General features: G+C 34.0%; 1 protein-coding gene across 1 annotated transcript in view; it reads left to right on the top strand.

The window, feature by feature from the left end:
* LOC109832814 (bet1-like protein At4g14600) overlaps positions 345-15718 on the top strand; it is a 17905-nt gene continuing 2531 nt past the window's right edge. Inside the window, exons 1-3 of the mRNA XM_020400253.1 lie at positions 345-606; positions 712-817; positions 7818-7874. Coding sequence (XP_020255842.1) covers positions 566-606; positions 712-817; positions 7818-7874 — 204 coding nt within the window. The 5' untranslated portion in view covers positions 345-565. The remainder of the gene's footprint in view (positions 607-711; positions 818-7817; positions 7875-15718) is intronic.

The following is a 15718-nucleotide window of genomic DNA, read 5'->3' as shown; positions in this document are numbered from 1 at the left end:
GATTGGTTAATGATTTTTTCTTTTTAGCTACAAATTGGAAATTGAGGGCAATACACGAGGGTATGAATAAGTGTTTAGATTTAAGATTTGGTAATCATAACCGCCCCGCTACTAAATAATCAATGCTTGAGATTAAAAGTAGTGGTCTCTCACTATTTTTTGTAGTGGGACGAGGCATCCAAATCGCGGGTGGACCCGGACGTTTGTACGAGCTAGGATTAGGGGGGGGGGGGCGGAGTCTTAAAGATTTCTAATCCTATATATTACCTCTCACAAAACTCCAGCCCGAGCCCATCTACAGCCCATCAACGATAGGTCTCCGGCCCAACATTTGGACCCGCAGCTCTCTCAATTTCAGCCGTCAAATGTCGCACGCCATCCACTAATCACCGTGACACCGTCAACCTACCGCCTCCTCTAGAAAAAAATCCCCTTCCTCCGGCCTCCGCCTAGCTGGGCACACGTTAGTCAAATCGAGGTCTTAAGTTATTCCTCATCTCTCCCTTCTTTCCGTTTTCTTCCACGTTTCTAATAACATTCCTTTGCGTTTCTCTCTGGTCCCTCGATGGCGAATCCTTACTACGGTTCTGGACCTTTGCGATCCAGGTAAACCCTAATTTATGCAGAGCGCCCTCAGTTTCGTTAAGTTTTCGACCAATTCCTCTTTTGACCCCCCGACTAATTTCTTTAAAATTATGAAAATTATGCAAGGCCGGCGGGGAATTCAGATGAAATCCAGTTGCAAATCGATCCGATTCATGGCGATTTGGACGAGCACATCACTGGTCTCCATCAAAAGATTCGAAAACTCAAAGGGGTTAGTTTTCATGGCTTTATCTTCTCTGTTTTTTTTTTTTTCGTTTACATGTTTCCGAAATGTACTATTCTTGAAACAACTTTGATCCGGTCCTGCAAACCCTAGAGCCGGTAAAAATTTTGGAAGAAAGAAGCTAAGTATCTTTCAATTAGATTATGAGGGCATGATTTAGATACGTGAGAATGTGATCTGTCCTTGGAGTTTAGTTTTATAGACATGATTTAGATTTGAGATTGTCTTGTGAAAGAATTAGATTTTTATATCATATTCATGGTGATTTGTTGGTAGTAAAATTTTGGGATTACTTGCTCAATGCGCTACATGTATGTGAGAGCAATAATTTATTGATTAAGGCCCTTTCAATTCCGCTTTATCAGCATCCTAGAATTTTCTTGATGAAGTAGGGTAGGTGAGTTTATTGTTGAAAGCCGAGAATGCTCCTAACGTATGATGGTCAATATCAAATAGTGCACAATTAACCCTCTTTTGCTTATGCCTGCCCGATAGTAAGTTTAAATATTCTAAACATTCATACAATGTTTTGGCATCAATCTTATATATAGTTGATATTACACTTCTTTTATACATTTTAATATGACATTTTAATATTTAATATCAAGTATTTTGCTCTTTAATCTCTGTTGATTATGGTGATCTCATTTAAAACTTTGGTCATCTTTGACTTTTTTAGATCACAGTGAGATCATTACGTAATTTGGCGATTTTCTCTTTACTTTAAGCATCTCTATTTGATTTTATATCCTAAGTTGAGACGTTGGATCTGACTGTTAGAATATTTTATTGATTAGGGCATTGCAATAGTTAAAAATGTGATTGAAATTCCTGCTTAGTTGATATCGATAAAAGCAGTGAATTAGACATTGTGTATGAATTAGCACGCCCTTATTCCCTTTTTGCAATAATTTCTAAATTTACGACTATTATATTAGTATCAATTGTTAAGGTGTTAACAACATTTTTTATTACACAAATGCGTGTGTTATGACATGCTTGCGTCGCATACATGAGGATAAATCTGGATTGTCACAACATTTTTATGGATTGACATTTATGTTAGCAAAAATATTTTTGGCTTTATTATTTTGTGAATTGCTTCAATTACTGAGTTGTCGCTTACAATGTTTTGCACAAATGTGATACTTTATCATGCACGCGCCCCCTGCACTGGGAGTATTAGTTTAATATCAAGAGAAGGGGATATTTTAATGACAAACTTGTGTGTGCGTGCTATTTGTTTAGAGTTTACTTGAGTATCATAAGAAAGTGGCTCGCAAGGCATCATGGCTGATGTTGTTTTAAGATATTCTTCATATTACATTCTACTTGAGTATTTTCTCTCTTGAAGTAGTGTCGAACAACAACAATGGATAAAAGAGGAAATAGCATTTGACATAACTAGATGCTAATTCTTTGTTTAATAAGGATATGGAAAGCAAAGAAAAGATTTCCTAACTAAAAGTAGTAAATGAAAACCATTATGTTGTTTTAAGTTCCTTTTGATAGAAGATTAGAGGCAAATATTGGGGTTTATTGTTTGCAATTATGCTAACAGAAAATAGATTTTATGAATCCTGCTGCATTTTACCATATGCCTATTGTAATTCGAGTCGCACTCCAAATGAAAAACCCAGTTAGTCTATACGTCAAACATCTCAATTTCAAGATGCTGGGCATTGGTCAGTGCACATAAAATCGTAAAAGGTCAACTTTGCCTCGCTTCTAAGTTCTAATAGAGCATCCAGGTCAATGTTATAGCTAAGGACCCTTCACCTGGATACAAGCCTACAACCTTTTGTATCATTTCAAGTGGATATAGTTCCTTTCATTTTCCATAAACAAGACAGACCTTGAACTTTAGGCGGATAGATCTTTTTTGAATTTGACAATTGAATAGGTTTTTAACATATGCAGGGGTACCTACTGTATGGACGTGACCGGTCCTTTTCATTGAAACTAGTTTAATGTAGTATTTATCTGCATTTTGTGTTCAAATTATCTTCTAGTGACATTCTAGTATCATAAGCAAGATAATATGTAAATTGATGTGCATGCAAAGTGAGAAGGAAGAAGGATATGCATCAATATTCGCCAGAGAAAGGTGCTCACGCACGTGTGTGTGCCCGTGTGTGTACGTGCATCGGGGAGGGAGGGATCGAGGGAGAAGGGAGAAGGGTGGGGTGGACCCGGAGTGGTTTGTTTGGGGGAGGGAGTGGAGGAGAGGGAGAGTCTCCAAAAAATCCAGAAAAAGATTCTAAGTACACCATGTTCAACAAGAAAAGAAGCTAAAAAGAGTGCATGTAGAAATAAATTGCCCAGTGTTCCATCATTTTCTGGCCATCACGTGAATATCTGATGTTAAGGCCAATTGGCACTCATGCATGGTAAACTTGTCCATGTCTTTTCTTTTAAGCTGTAGGTCCTGAATATATGATACAGATGTATCTTCTCTTCGGGAGCTTAGCGATCCTCATGGGAGCTTGATGATAGATGATTCTCATGATAGCATGAGAATAGGGGTGTAAAACAGTACAGTGGACCGCAGGTGGAAGCATAGAACGAGACGACGAGTAGCAGATTCGAAGAATCCAGTTTTTAGCTCGTGAGTCGACTCATACATGTACATGAGTCGACTCATCAGGTTGAGTCAACTCATGACTGTCATGAGTCGACTCACGAAATCAAGCCCTGTTAGCAACAGTCTCTGATCAGTCGACTCATCAGTTATGAGTCGACTCATATGAGGTCATGAGTCGACTCATCTCAGTCATGAGTTGACTCATCGACAGTTTTCTGATTCGTTTGGGTTTCTGTTCACACGAATTCCTGTTGATTTTGGGCTTGGTTATTTACCAGATTGTCATCCACGTTTGTACACCTATATAAATGGTTGTTTAGGATTTCTGAACATAAGTTTTTTGATCTTAGATCAGAGAGAGATTCTAACATTGTATTAGAGTTTAGAGAGGATTGAGAGGTTGTTCTCGACTCTAGTGAGATTGTGAGGGAGAGATTGTAATATTTTGTTCTTCATAATCTAGAAGAAGGTATTTTCCTTCTCATACTGAATTGTCTTGTGTTTTAGTTATCTTTTTCTCAACTCATCTTTTGGTAATTCCGCGATCAAAGGGTGCTCGTACGGTAACTCGTATCAAGTTGGTATCAGAGTAATCAGATCCTGTGAAAGGGGCATCCTGTGTATGGTCCTTACTCGATCACAGTATAAGAAGCTTGGTGAGATCCTTATTTCATTGGAAAGATTCCAGGTTTTAAGGAGGAAGAAGATGACTGAAGGAGACAATTCTACGAGGATTGATGCATTGGAGAAGCAGATCGAGATGATAGGTTCGACTCTCACACAACTCGTCAGTCTTATCCATAGAGGTGGCAAATAAGGTGAATCTTTTTCGAAGAAAATTATTGAGTCCGATGTGAAGAGAGTAGATTCAGATTCTGACGAGGAGAATGAGATCATTAAGGCTGCATTGCATCAAGGGGTAAGAATTCTTATCAGAACCTGAAGATTGACTTCAAGGTGGAGATTCCTATTTATGATGGGAGTGTTGACGTCGAGAGGCTTGATGACTGGATCGAGCGGATGGAGACGTATTTTACTCTTTATGGTTATTCGTCAAAAGAGAAGATTGTGTTTGCGATTTTAAAACTTTAAGGGCACGCGTTGACGTGGTGAAAGTCCTATTGCAAACAGAAAAAGAAGGCGATATCGTGGAACAAGTTCAAGGAGTTACTAAGGAAGCAGTTTTACCCGGTGGGATTCCTTGAAGAGCGTTGGTACAAGTGGTACGGTTTGCGCCAAAGGGTCAATCAAACCGTTCAAGAATACACCACGGAGTTCTAACAGCAGGCGATGGTCCTCAACATTACGACAGAGAAATATTCCGTGTTTATGAAGTATATGGCGGGATTGAGTGATTACATCCGAAAGGAGATGAGGCTATTCACGGTAGAATCAATTGCAGAGGCGAGCGTGAAGGCTATTGTCCTCGAGGGCAAGCAAAAGAAGGACAACGGGGCTAAGGGAGACTCCAAACAGACGGGAGGCGAGTCTAGTGGTTCTCAATCTAAGGAGGGGAAGAAGAATGGTGATCCCGAGAAAGCAGGGCTGATTTGTAGTCACTGCGAGAAGACAAGGCACACAGCTGATCGGTACTGGGAGAAGTATCCTCATCTCAAGTCAAGAGGGTTGAAGAAGGAGGAGAAAAAGACATACATGATAGCTCAAGGTCCGAAAAAAGTCCCGGGGATGATAGAGCCCAACAGCAGTCTTAACCTTATAACGGGGAAACAGACCACGAAAGAGGACGACGACCCGAGAGAGCAACTCTTTGTTCTTAAGTTGCAAGTGATGACCAGTTTGGTTGATGTCATTGTTGATTCGGGCAGCGAGAAGAATTTGATATCCGAGGCATTGGTTCAGAAGCTGGGTCTGAAGACGGTCAAGTATCCGATGTCCTATCCATTGGGGTGGATTCAGAACGAGGAAAAATTAGGTGTAGTTGATCAATGCACTGTCAGATTTGTGCTCCACGAGTCGTATATTGACGAGGTTACGTGCGATGTCGTTCCATTGGATGTTTGTCAGATTATACTGGGCAATCCGTACTTATGGGATAGATATGCGATCTACGAGAGGCAGGCTCAGAAGTACACCTTCACTAAGAATGGTGAAAAGTTCATATTTCGTTCGGCATCTCTTCCGAGGGAGGTAAGCTTGGGGACGGTGACGCGAGTGAAGAGACTAGTGAATGCAAACAAGAAGTTTGTCTCGCTGTGCATTAGACTTTCAGAAAAGCCATCGATAAATGATTGTAACTTAGAGCGAACGGTGACTGCGACGAGACGCGGAACGAATGAGTTGTTTCCGATCGGACGTCGAGACCGAATTCTTAGCAAGGCCAGGTGGTGCAGAAAAGATGGAGGAGCTCGAGAGTTTTCTCAGCAAAAGTTCTAACTTGAATGAGACTTCAAGTTCCTAAAGAGAGGACCCATGATACAAGTGTATCTTCTCTTCGGGAGCTTAGCGATCCTCATGGGAGCTTGAGGATAGATGATTCTCATGATAGCATGAGAATAGGGGTGTAAAACAGTACAGTGGACCGCAGGTGGAAACGTGAAACGAGACGACGAGCAGCAGATTCGAAGAATCCAGTTTTCAGTTTGTGAGTCGACTCATACATGTACATGAGTCGATTCATCAGGTTGAGCCGACTTATGAAATCAAGCCCTGTTAGCAAAAGTCTCTGACCAGTCGACTCATATGAGGTCATGAGTCGACTCATCTCAGTCATGAGTCGACTCATCGACAGTTTCCTGATTCGTTTGGGTTTCTATTCACACGAATTCCTGTTGGTTTTGGGTTTGGTTATTTACCAGATTGTCATCCACGTTTGTACACCTATATAAAGGGTTGTTTAGGGTTTCTAAACATAAGTTTTTTGATCTTAGATCAGAGAGAGATTCTAATCTTTGTATTAGGGTTTAGAGAGGATTGAGAGGTTGTTCTCGATTTTAGTGAGATTGTGAGGGAGAGATTGTAATATTTTGTTCTTCATAATCTAGAAGAAGATATTTTCCTTCGTCATACTGAATTGTCTTGTGTTTTAGTTGTCTTCTTCTTAACCCACCTTTTGGTAATTCCGCGACTAAAGGGTGCTCGCACGGCAACTCGTATCAATATATGGTTCCTTTATACTAATATAATAGTTCATAAGCATTGTTTCTTAAAGATAGCAATTAACTAAACTAGTGACTGTAATATTATGTTAAAGTTCATTTTCACATGAAAAACAGTAGCGGACAAATTTTCAAAAGAGACCCATTTAGATTTTTATTCCCAAAAAAATACCTCATTCAAACAAAATTGTAAAAACCGACCTAGTTTCAGCCTCAGCGCTGAAACCAGGTCGGTTTTTTAAAATTTTTTTTCGTAACTTCACGGGAGTTGAACTCCCGTGAAGTTTAGTAGATCTGCTAAACTTCACGGGAGTTCAACTCCCGTGAAGTTTCATAGTTCAAAAATTCAACTCCCGTGAAGTTTAGCAGATCTACTAAACTTCACGGGAATTCAACTCCCGTAAAGTTACGAATTTTTTCTTCTTCAAAAACCGACCTGTTTTCAGCGCTGAGGCTGAAAGGCTGAAACCAGGTCGGTTTTTGTAATTTTGTTTGAATGAGGTCGTTTTTTGGGATTAAGTTCACAAATGGGTCTCTTTTGAAAATTTGTCCAAACAGTAGCAGAATGTATAGAATGCGTCCTGCAGCCTCATCAAACCTCATACAACATATTTTGTTACATACTCAACCATCATGTCATCTTAAGTTTCTAGAAGTTGCATGGACAATTATGTGTTAAGTGCAGGCACTTTCCAGTTTAAATCTCTCTGCTATAAGAATAATTGTTTTGATGTGAAGTTTTGTCAGTGGCCTACATTATCTTTATACTTGTTTTTTCCTACGTATGACAAAACTGTTGTGTACAGGTCTTTTACATGTATATCCCTTACATCAACCATATTTTAAAAGAAAAAGGTTCTAATATCAACATATTTGTCAATTTAACTCGCAAATCATGCAGGGCCTTATAATTTCACTTATCCTTCCCCTTCCCCTTATCAGGACGTATAGAATGTTGTGTACAGGAAGTTTTGTTGATTCTATGTTTAATATGAACATGGTATGTCTTCTGAATGGTCCAATTCTACCCTTATCCTTCCCCTTCCCCTTCTTCCTCCAACTAAAACTCATAGAACACCTCCCTTCTTTAAGGAATGAGACTACTGTGTATATTTTTGCCAAATATGATTTGGAAGATTGTTTTAGGAATATAAAAGATCCGATGAGTGCATATAAAATACATTCTTTTATTTGCACTTTTTTTTTGTGGTATTAGTTCCATTCATTGCTCTGTTCCATTTTCTTTTTCAAGTGTTTAATTTGTTGCTATTTAAACTTGGATTTGCAGGTAGCTCAGGAAATTGAAACAGAAGCGAAGTTCCAGAATGACTTTATAACTCAATTGGTAATCTCAGATTTTAAATAAAAATTTCTGGTTATTTATTTCCTTTGCATGTTGAGAATATATTAGTGGTAAATGAATTGTTGCCTCTATCAACTTCTTTTGATTATTCATTCATAATCGTAAGAAAAAGTGTTATGCCTGTATATATTTCATCTGATTTTTGGCATGCATTGGGTATTTCATGTTTCCAACCAGCTACTTAAGAGCTTAGAAAAATCTTTCTGTTTCCAACCAGCTACTTAAGAGCTTAAAAAAAAATCTTTATTACATTTGCTTGTTCTGGAAATCTGTGTTTTTCATGTTTATCATTTAAAAATGATTTGGTTCATTTCAATCTTAAAAAGACCTTAATTTATGATTTGGATGGTGACTCTTAGTATGTTGGATTGAAGTACCAAATAAAGCAGGTCCTGCAACTGGATCTTGCAGTTTCCAACTTGAATTTATCTATTCAAATATTTCTTAGCCTGTTGTATCCTTTCGTTAGTTATCAAATCTAAAGAAATATTGCCTATAGCCACTATTCTCTGTAGCTCTTCTGACCAAGTGCTTGATGCACATATTTCTCCCCTACTATAATTTGCATTACCAGATATTTGAAAGGATTCACAACATATATGCTGTATTTTTCAGTTTCTTTGGCTGATGTTGGTAGGCTGCTCACAAGTCTGTATTTAAAAATGTATGTGGCAGAGTTACATGGTAAATGAAAATGCAATAATGATTATGCTTTTTTCGGCTGAACAAATGCAATAATGATATACTTTGGCAATATTGATAACCTTTTGACACGTGTTTTTCATAAAAAAAAAATCAAATTCTGATCTTGATCTTCAAACATTTCCAACTTTGATCCCTATATATTTCATCTTTTTCCTAAAAGAAATAATTGCAGTTTTTTTTCTTGGAACAAATGGTGCATCCAATATATTTCTGTTTTTCTGTCTTGTCCTACTAGTATGCCAAAGCTTTTGGTGTCAGGTTGAGAGCCCTTCATCTAACCTTGTTGAAATTTTACCTTAATAATTTGAGCAAAACGGAAAGAGTTTGTAGACTTTTAGTTGTGGCACTTAATCTGAGAGTTCTCGAGTGTAATTTGGTGCAGCTGTTGAAAAGTCTAAGCATAGGCTACGCTTTGGTTAAGATATTTGTAGCAGGACTTCTTTGTTAAATAAATTTCTTTATAAGAGGTAAACCATAAAGCTATTTAAATGTAACTTCTGAGCGTCAATACATGTTGCAATGGTCTGTTTTAGAGCTTGCTAATTGTCTCTTCGTGCATATAAAACCTGGAAATTCTTAAGCACATGGATCCATGTGATTATTGGAATCTGAACCATGGAACTCTTATCCCATATTTAATCAACATTTCAGTTCCCTATGCTCCCATTGAGTTAGTTTCAGTTGTATGAATGTCAGATAATTGGATACTTTCAAGACCTAGATTCATATTCACTTTGAATATTATATCAGCGGAAAAGCATGAAACGGAGCTTTCAAGGACTTTGAAGGAAGTAAGAGGTGTTGGGGCTCACCAGGTTCTTGTATGTCTCCAATTGACTCATAAACCAGTTGTGGTCTTTGATTAGGGGTCGTGGTTGAACCTAGGGGTGTCCATTTGGGCCCAAGGCCCGGGCCCGCATGTGCAATGCACGTGGTTAAATACTGTGATTAGGTATTTTTGGTTTATTTTCTTACTAAAATTTGTTTGTCGGTTACTCTTTGATAATTTTTGCTCACTTTGATTAAGTATTTTTGGTTTATTTTCTTACTAAATTTTGTTCCTCGATTATATATTTATTTGATGTTTGTTTGAATAGGTTACACAGTTTAAATGTTTATGTTGATAGTTGAATTGTCAGAAGATAAATATAATCTAAAGCCAATTTAAAATTTCATTTTATTTGGATCGGCATGAAACCGATCTTGACTTGAGGAAGTATAGTGTTATGAAAGTGAAAACTGTTAAAAAAATAACATTATAAAAGGAAGATAATAATAAAGCCAACGAGCCAAGATGATTGATTTAAAGTGGGCTAAAATGACAGAAAACAGTTAATAGAAAAAAAATCATAAACTGAAGATTAATGTCAACTCTAGTATACTTTTATATGATAAAAACATCCACATATACATATGAAAGCCCTAAAAATAGTTTATGAAAATCCATTCTAAAGATTCCTAATTTTACTAAAAAAAATAAAACTATTTTATAACAATTCACAAAACATTATCTTTTGTTGCTTCTATTTTATTTTTTATTGAGTCGAGATCAATCATTCTTTATCTTTATCTTTATCTTTTTCATGGGCAATTCTAGAGTAGTGTTTTTATCGTCTACATCGATTGTGATATGAGACTGGAACATGTTATCTTTCCTTAGGCTCATTCATCTTTTGTTTTCTCGTCTAAATTTACAAAGAGGTTAAATATATTTCTTATGTTCAACACAAACTTCTGACAATACGGACTTTGATTTTTTCCAATTTTAATAAGAATAAATGCTAATTTTATATATATGAATTTTTTTTGTTTTTAATTTATTACTTAAATAAGGTTTAAGAGCTACCTCTATTTTCTCTTCAATAAATTTTTGTGTTGTGCATCCAATAAGAATTTTTGTTGTGTCATAATGATACCTTTGCTTTGTATGTGTTATTTTCTATGATGATCTGAACTAAAGACATTATATTTTTCATTGTCAATTTGCTTTAGATTGTAATATTAATATTTAATTTTGATATATTTATTTCATGAAGAAGGGATATCATTTAATCTTGGTACTAAATCATCGACGATTCTACAACATTTATTATCTAGATACTTATTATTAACATCTCTATCAACTTTCTTGTTGTAGCATTTGCAAATATAGAATCACTGCTCAACTCTATTGTAAATGGTAGTTATCGTTACCTTAATTGTGCGATAGTGTGTATGTATATTGATAAATTATTCTTAGGTTTAATTGTATGAATTTTAGAGTAGGTTTTCTAAGATCATACATTATTGATAAATTATTCTTAGGTTTAATTGTATGAATTTTAGAGTAGGTTTTCTAAGATCATACATCTTTCGAATGTTATAATGGTTGTATATTTAATTGTATGAATTTTAGAGTAGGTTTTCTAAGATCATACATCTTTCGAATGTTATAATGGTTGTATATGTTAGTAATTTGAATTTCTGATGCATTTATAAAGAGCTTTAATGAAGATGTTTTTGTCTTGACAGCTTACTCTAAAAGAACGTTACATATTAGTTTTAAAATGTAATACTTTTTCTTTACGGTGTTATTGATGTTTGCTTAGTTTACTTACTATTCTCTTATTTCTTCAGTAAATTATATCTTTGGATTGATATATATTATTGGCGTAATTTACAATGGCATGCATATCCCCTCTATAAATTTGAGCCAGATATAAGGTGAATTTATATTTAGTGGCATTTAATAAGAATTTTAGTAATAAAATATACCACCTTCATATTTAGAGATATTTAATTCTAATAGTGCTATTACATCGTTATTTTTTATCGTGTCTTTAAGAATTGATCATTCGTTAGTAGTCATACCCCTAAATAAAGCTACACAAGATCGTGATACTATATAAGCAAAAGAAAAAGGTCGATTTTATAGTTTTTTGCTTAGGTAGAGTCATGATATAGTACTTTTTCTTTTATCTTCCATGAAAAATGTTTATTTGATTGGAACAAAGTTGTGCAATATATTTTTCAAGGGGTATTCAATCAGTGTTTCTTTGATAAATATAATTTATGTTAGTGTTAATTGAAGTGATTTATGGACGTTTCGAATTCCATTTGAAATGAAAACTACTTGATTCTTTTGAAGGATGTCTCTAAATTTTCTAATAGTTCTCCATACATAAATCTTTATAATCTTTTACCCTATAAATATCATTACCATTACACCTCGTTTGGTACGTGGGAATGAAGTCAAGTGAGAATGGAATGGAAGAAGGAATGGAATGGAATGTATGTGAGAATGGAATGGTCATTCACATTCTCTTGTTTGGGTGCGTTTGTAGAATGAAGCTAGAATGAAAATCTAATTCTCATTCCTATGTTTGGTATCACTAGTTCACAAGTGAGAATGGAATCTCATTTTCTAATAATGCCCTTATAACAACATAGATTTTTAATAAGATAAAAATAAACATTAATGATAATAACTAAAAATTTTATTTATGCACGTGTTATATTAATCTAGGTATGTGTTATACTAATACGCATGTTATCGATCAGGTGTATGTTTCGTTTATATTTTTTAAACAATTCTCAGTATTTCTGCATATGTTATATTAATCTAGGTATGTGTTATAATAATGCCCTTATACCTTTATATATAGTCTAGACATGATATGGTTTTGATAATTTTAATATTTTGGCCAATTTCTCAGTGAGAGTTTCCTCTTTTCATAAATATTGGGTCAAATATTTTTCAATCAAAAGTTAGATTTATTGTTGTGCGTGAATCACAATCAAACATGTACGCAATGGGTACATATAGTTCTCTATGGTGGGAAAACAATAGCAAAGATTAAAAAAGAATATAATATGCTGGTGAAAATAACATACTTTAAACATTGGAGAATAAACAAAAAAATTTGAGTGACAAAAAAAAATTGACATGAAAGAATTTTAATCGGCAAATAATATATAGTTTCAGTTGTATCTGTTTTTATATTAAATTGTGTTGCTCCTATGTTGAGCAATTGTGATATAATAGGCTAATGAAATATGTACCGCTAGTTTTAATATGCTACTGAAATATGTACCACTATTTTTAATCCCTACCCCGCAAAAAAAATCCTATTATTCGAATATAATTAATAGCTGAGAGAAAATGAGAATACGTAGTCAAAAGCCATGATTTTTAAATTGATTTTTATTATTAATAGGGGTATAATTGAAAAAAACCTAACTAATTTGATTCTCCCCTTGAATGGGAATGATCATTCCCTATATTCTCACTTGGAATGTCCATTCCCACAAAAAGTGGGAATGACAATTCCATGGGAATGATCATTCCAACATCTAAAAATAAATTTTGTTTGGTATGAGGGAATGAGAAGTGAGAATGACATTTCATTCCACCCCATCCCCGTTTACCAAACAGGGCCTTAGAGATCAATATTTATAAATTATAATCAATTAATATTAAGCTATTATATTATAGTCTTTTATCAGTTTTTTGTGATTTAATCTTTTATCAATTAATGATACGTATGTATTTTTGCTGCTCTAACATATTGGTAAAATTATATGCAATTACTTTAATTTATACAATAACATTAATTTTTAATCTATCATATATATTTTTAAACTTTTATTCTTTAACTGGATATTTTAATCTGTTATTATTACTATTTGTTTTATCAGTATCAACTTGACTATTTTTAGATTCTGAAAAGGGATAATAAACTTTAAATTATAAGTTGTATTTATATATTTATATATCTTAATGAAATAATATCACACAATTACTCTTTTCTTTGCCAAGTTCTAAATTTTTAGCTTTTTAATTTCTGTAATTTTAAACTTTTGAGAGTATTTTGTCTAATTTTTAAATCTTTTTTCTTTTTTTAATACTTCATGTAATAAACTGATACTATGGAGTCGTTTCATATATTTTATTAATCTTATTTAAATTGTTGAGCTATAGATAGTTCATAGGGTATTAGGATATGATATAAGTATGATTATGATAGATTATAATTTAAATTAAATATTTAAAATAGTACATGGTAATTTTGACTATGAAAAGTTTTTCCCTAACTCGTGCTTTTAAAGGTAATATGATTTTTATTTTACTTAATTTGTTTGGTGGATTTTGTAAATATCTCATCCACATTATGTACATCTGTAGGTCTGTTCCCGGGTTCGACCTTTGGGGTAGACATTATTTATCTCATTAATTTATTTGATTTTTGCATATACGCCCTTCATTTTGTAGACATTTGTAAATTTGGTATTTAATAATTTTATTACGATTTACATTTCAATTTAAAATGTATCCTTATCTTCATACTATGTATATTCAATAAGAATTCATTAATTTATCAACTTACTCTTATTTAATGGAATAATATTTGAATTCCAAGGGTATTTTTGTTTTTGTCTACCGAAAGATTTTTCGAACTTGTGCTTTTAAAGTGAGTATGATATATATATATATATATATATATATATATATATATATATATATATATATGGGTATGCTTGGTACCAAACACAAACTTTATGCTTGGTAGTGAGTGGCACAATCCTCTCCACTCATTCAAATGGGGGATCACATTCACATGGGTGAGGAGTGCATTGTGTATATGTAACCATTTGAATGAGTGAAGGGATTATGCCACCTCCACTACCAATCATAACTTTTTGTGCTTGGTACCAGCATACATATTTCCTCTCTCTCTCTCTCTCTCTCATATATATATTATATATATATATATATATATATTATATATATATATATAATATATATATATATATATATATATCCTTTAGCATGGTATAAACTAAGATATAAGAATTAAGTGAGTATGATATATATATATATTATATATATAAGAAATCATGGGTATGCTTGTACCAACACAAACTTTGTGCTTGGTAGTGAGGTGGCACAATCCTCTCCACTCATTCAAATAGTGGATCACATTCACATGGGTTGAGGAGTGCATTGGAATATGTAACCATGTTGAATGAGTGAAGGGGATTATGCCACCGCACTACCAATCATAACTTTTTGTGCTTAGTACCAAACATACCCATTTCTCGGCTCTCTCTCTCTCTCTAGAGAGAGAGAGAGAGAGAGAGAGAGAGAGCAAGACTCCTATCAACTTAAGTTGATGTCCACCAAAGTTTGTAGCCACACATTTATTAATATAAAATACCTTTTTATATAATACAAGGATCCCTAGGTAATATGAGTGGTTAAAAACTTTGGTGGACACACTATTCCCTATCCACTTAAGTTGACACAAGTTTTCACCTATATATATATATATATACCTTTAGCATGGTATAAATACTAAGATATAAGAATATAAATATATATAATGTAGTTATAAGTATATTTATATGTGTATATTATAGAATTACGCTTATATAAGTGCATAAATATAATTATATATAAGTATATTGCATCTAGTATATATAAAAGTATATCATATAAGTAAATTGTATAACTGTACTTAAATAAGTATAACGTAAGTATGTAATAAATACATATATAATATATATTTATGTGATTCTCTCTCTTAAGTTATAACTTATAAGTGTGTACAATATATTTTACATATACTATATGTATGTATAATATATAGCTGTACACACACACAGTCTTAGCATAGTATAGTCTATAATTGTGATGCGACAAATTTCAAAAGAAATTTGTAATTGTTAGTGATTAACTAATTGTTAATAAAGAATTTATTTTTATTATTTTAATTTCTATGACTTTTTGTATTTGTAAATTATATAATTACAAGTGATTAATAATATGATTGATTTTTTATTAAAATTTTGCTTAATTTATTGTTATTTACTCTTGAAATTTTCTTTAACAAAAAATTAAAACAAAAGAAAATGACCTAGCCGGCCCGGTGCCCGGCCTGCTCGGGCCCCGGGGTTGGACCACGGGTTTTGCCTGGCTAGGGCCCGGTTTGTCGGGCTGGGCCGGGCCTTCCCGTTTGGACAGCCCTTATTGAACCCGAAGTCTTGTAAGCAAGGAATGTTATCAAGTCACAAAGTTTGTAGTAGGTGCATTTGTTTAAATGGAGGAGTTGGTTGTTAGGAAGAAAAGAAATGGTAGTTTA

Source organism: Asparagus officinalis, chromosome 3, assembly GCF_001876935.1.
Source record: "Asparagus officinalis chromosome 3, Aspof.V1, whole genome shotgun sequence".
Taxonomy (NCBI): domain Eukaryota; kingdom Viridiplantae; phylum Streptophyta; class Magnoliopsida; order Asparagales; family Asparagaceae; genus Asparagus; species Asparagus officinalis.
This window is presented reverse-complemented; position numbering and strand designations above follow the sequence as displayed.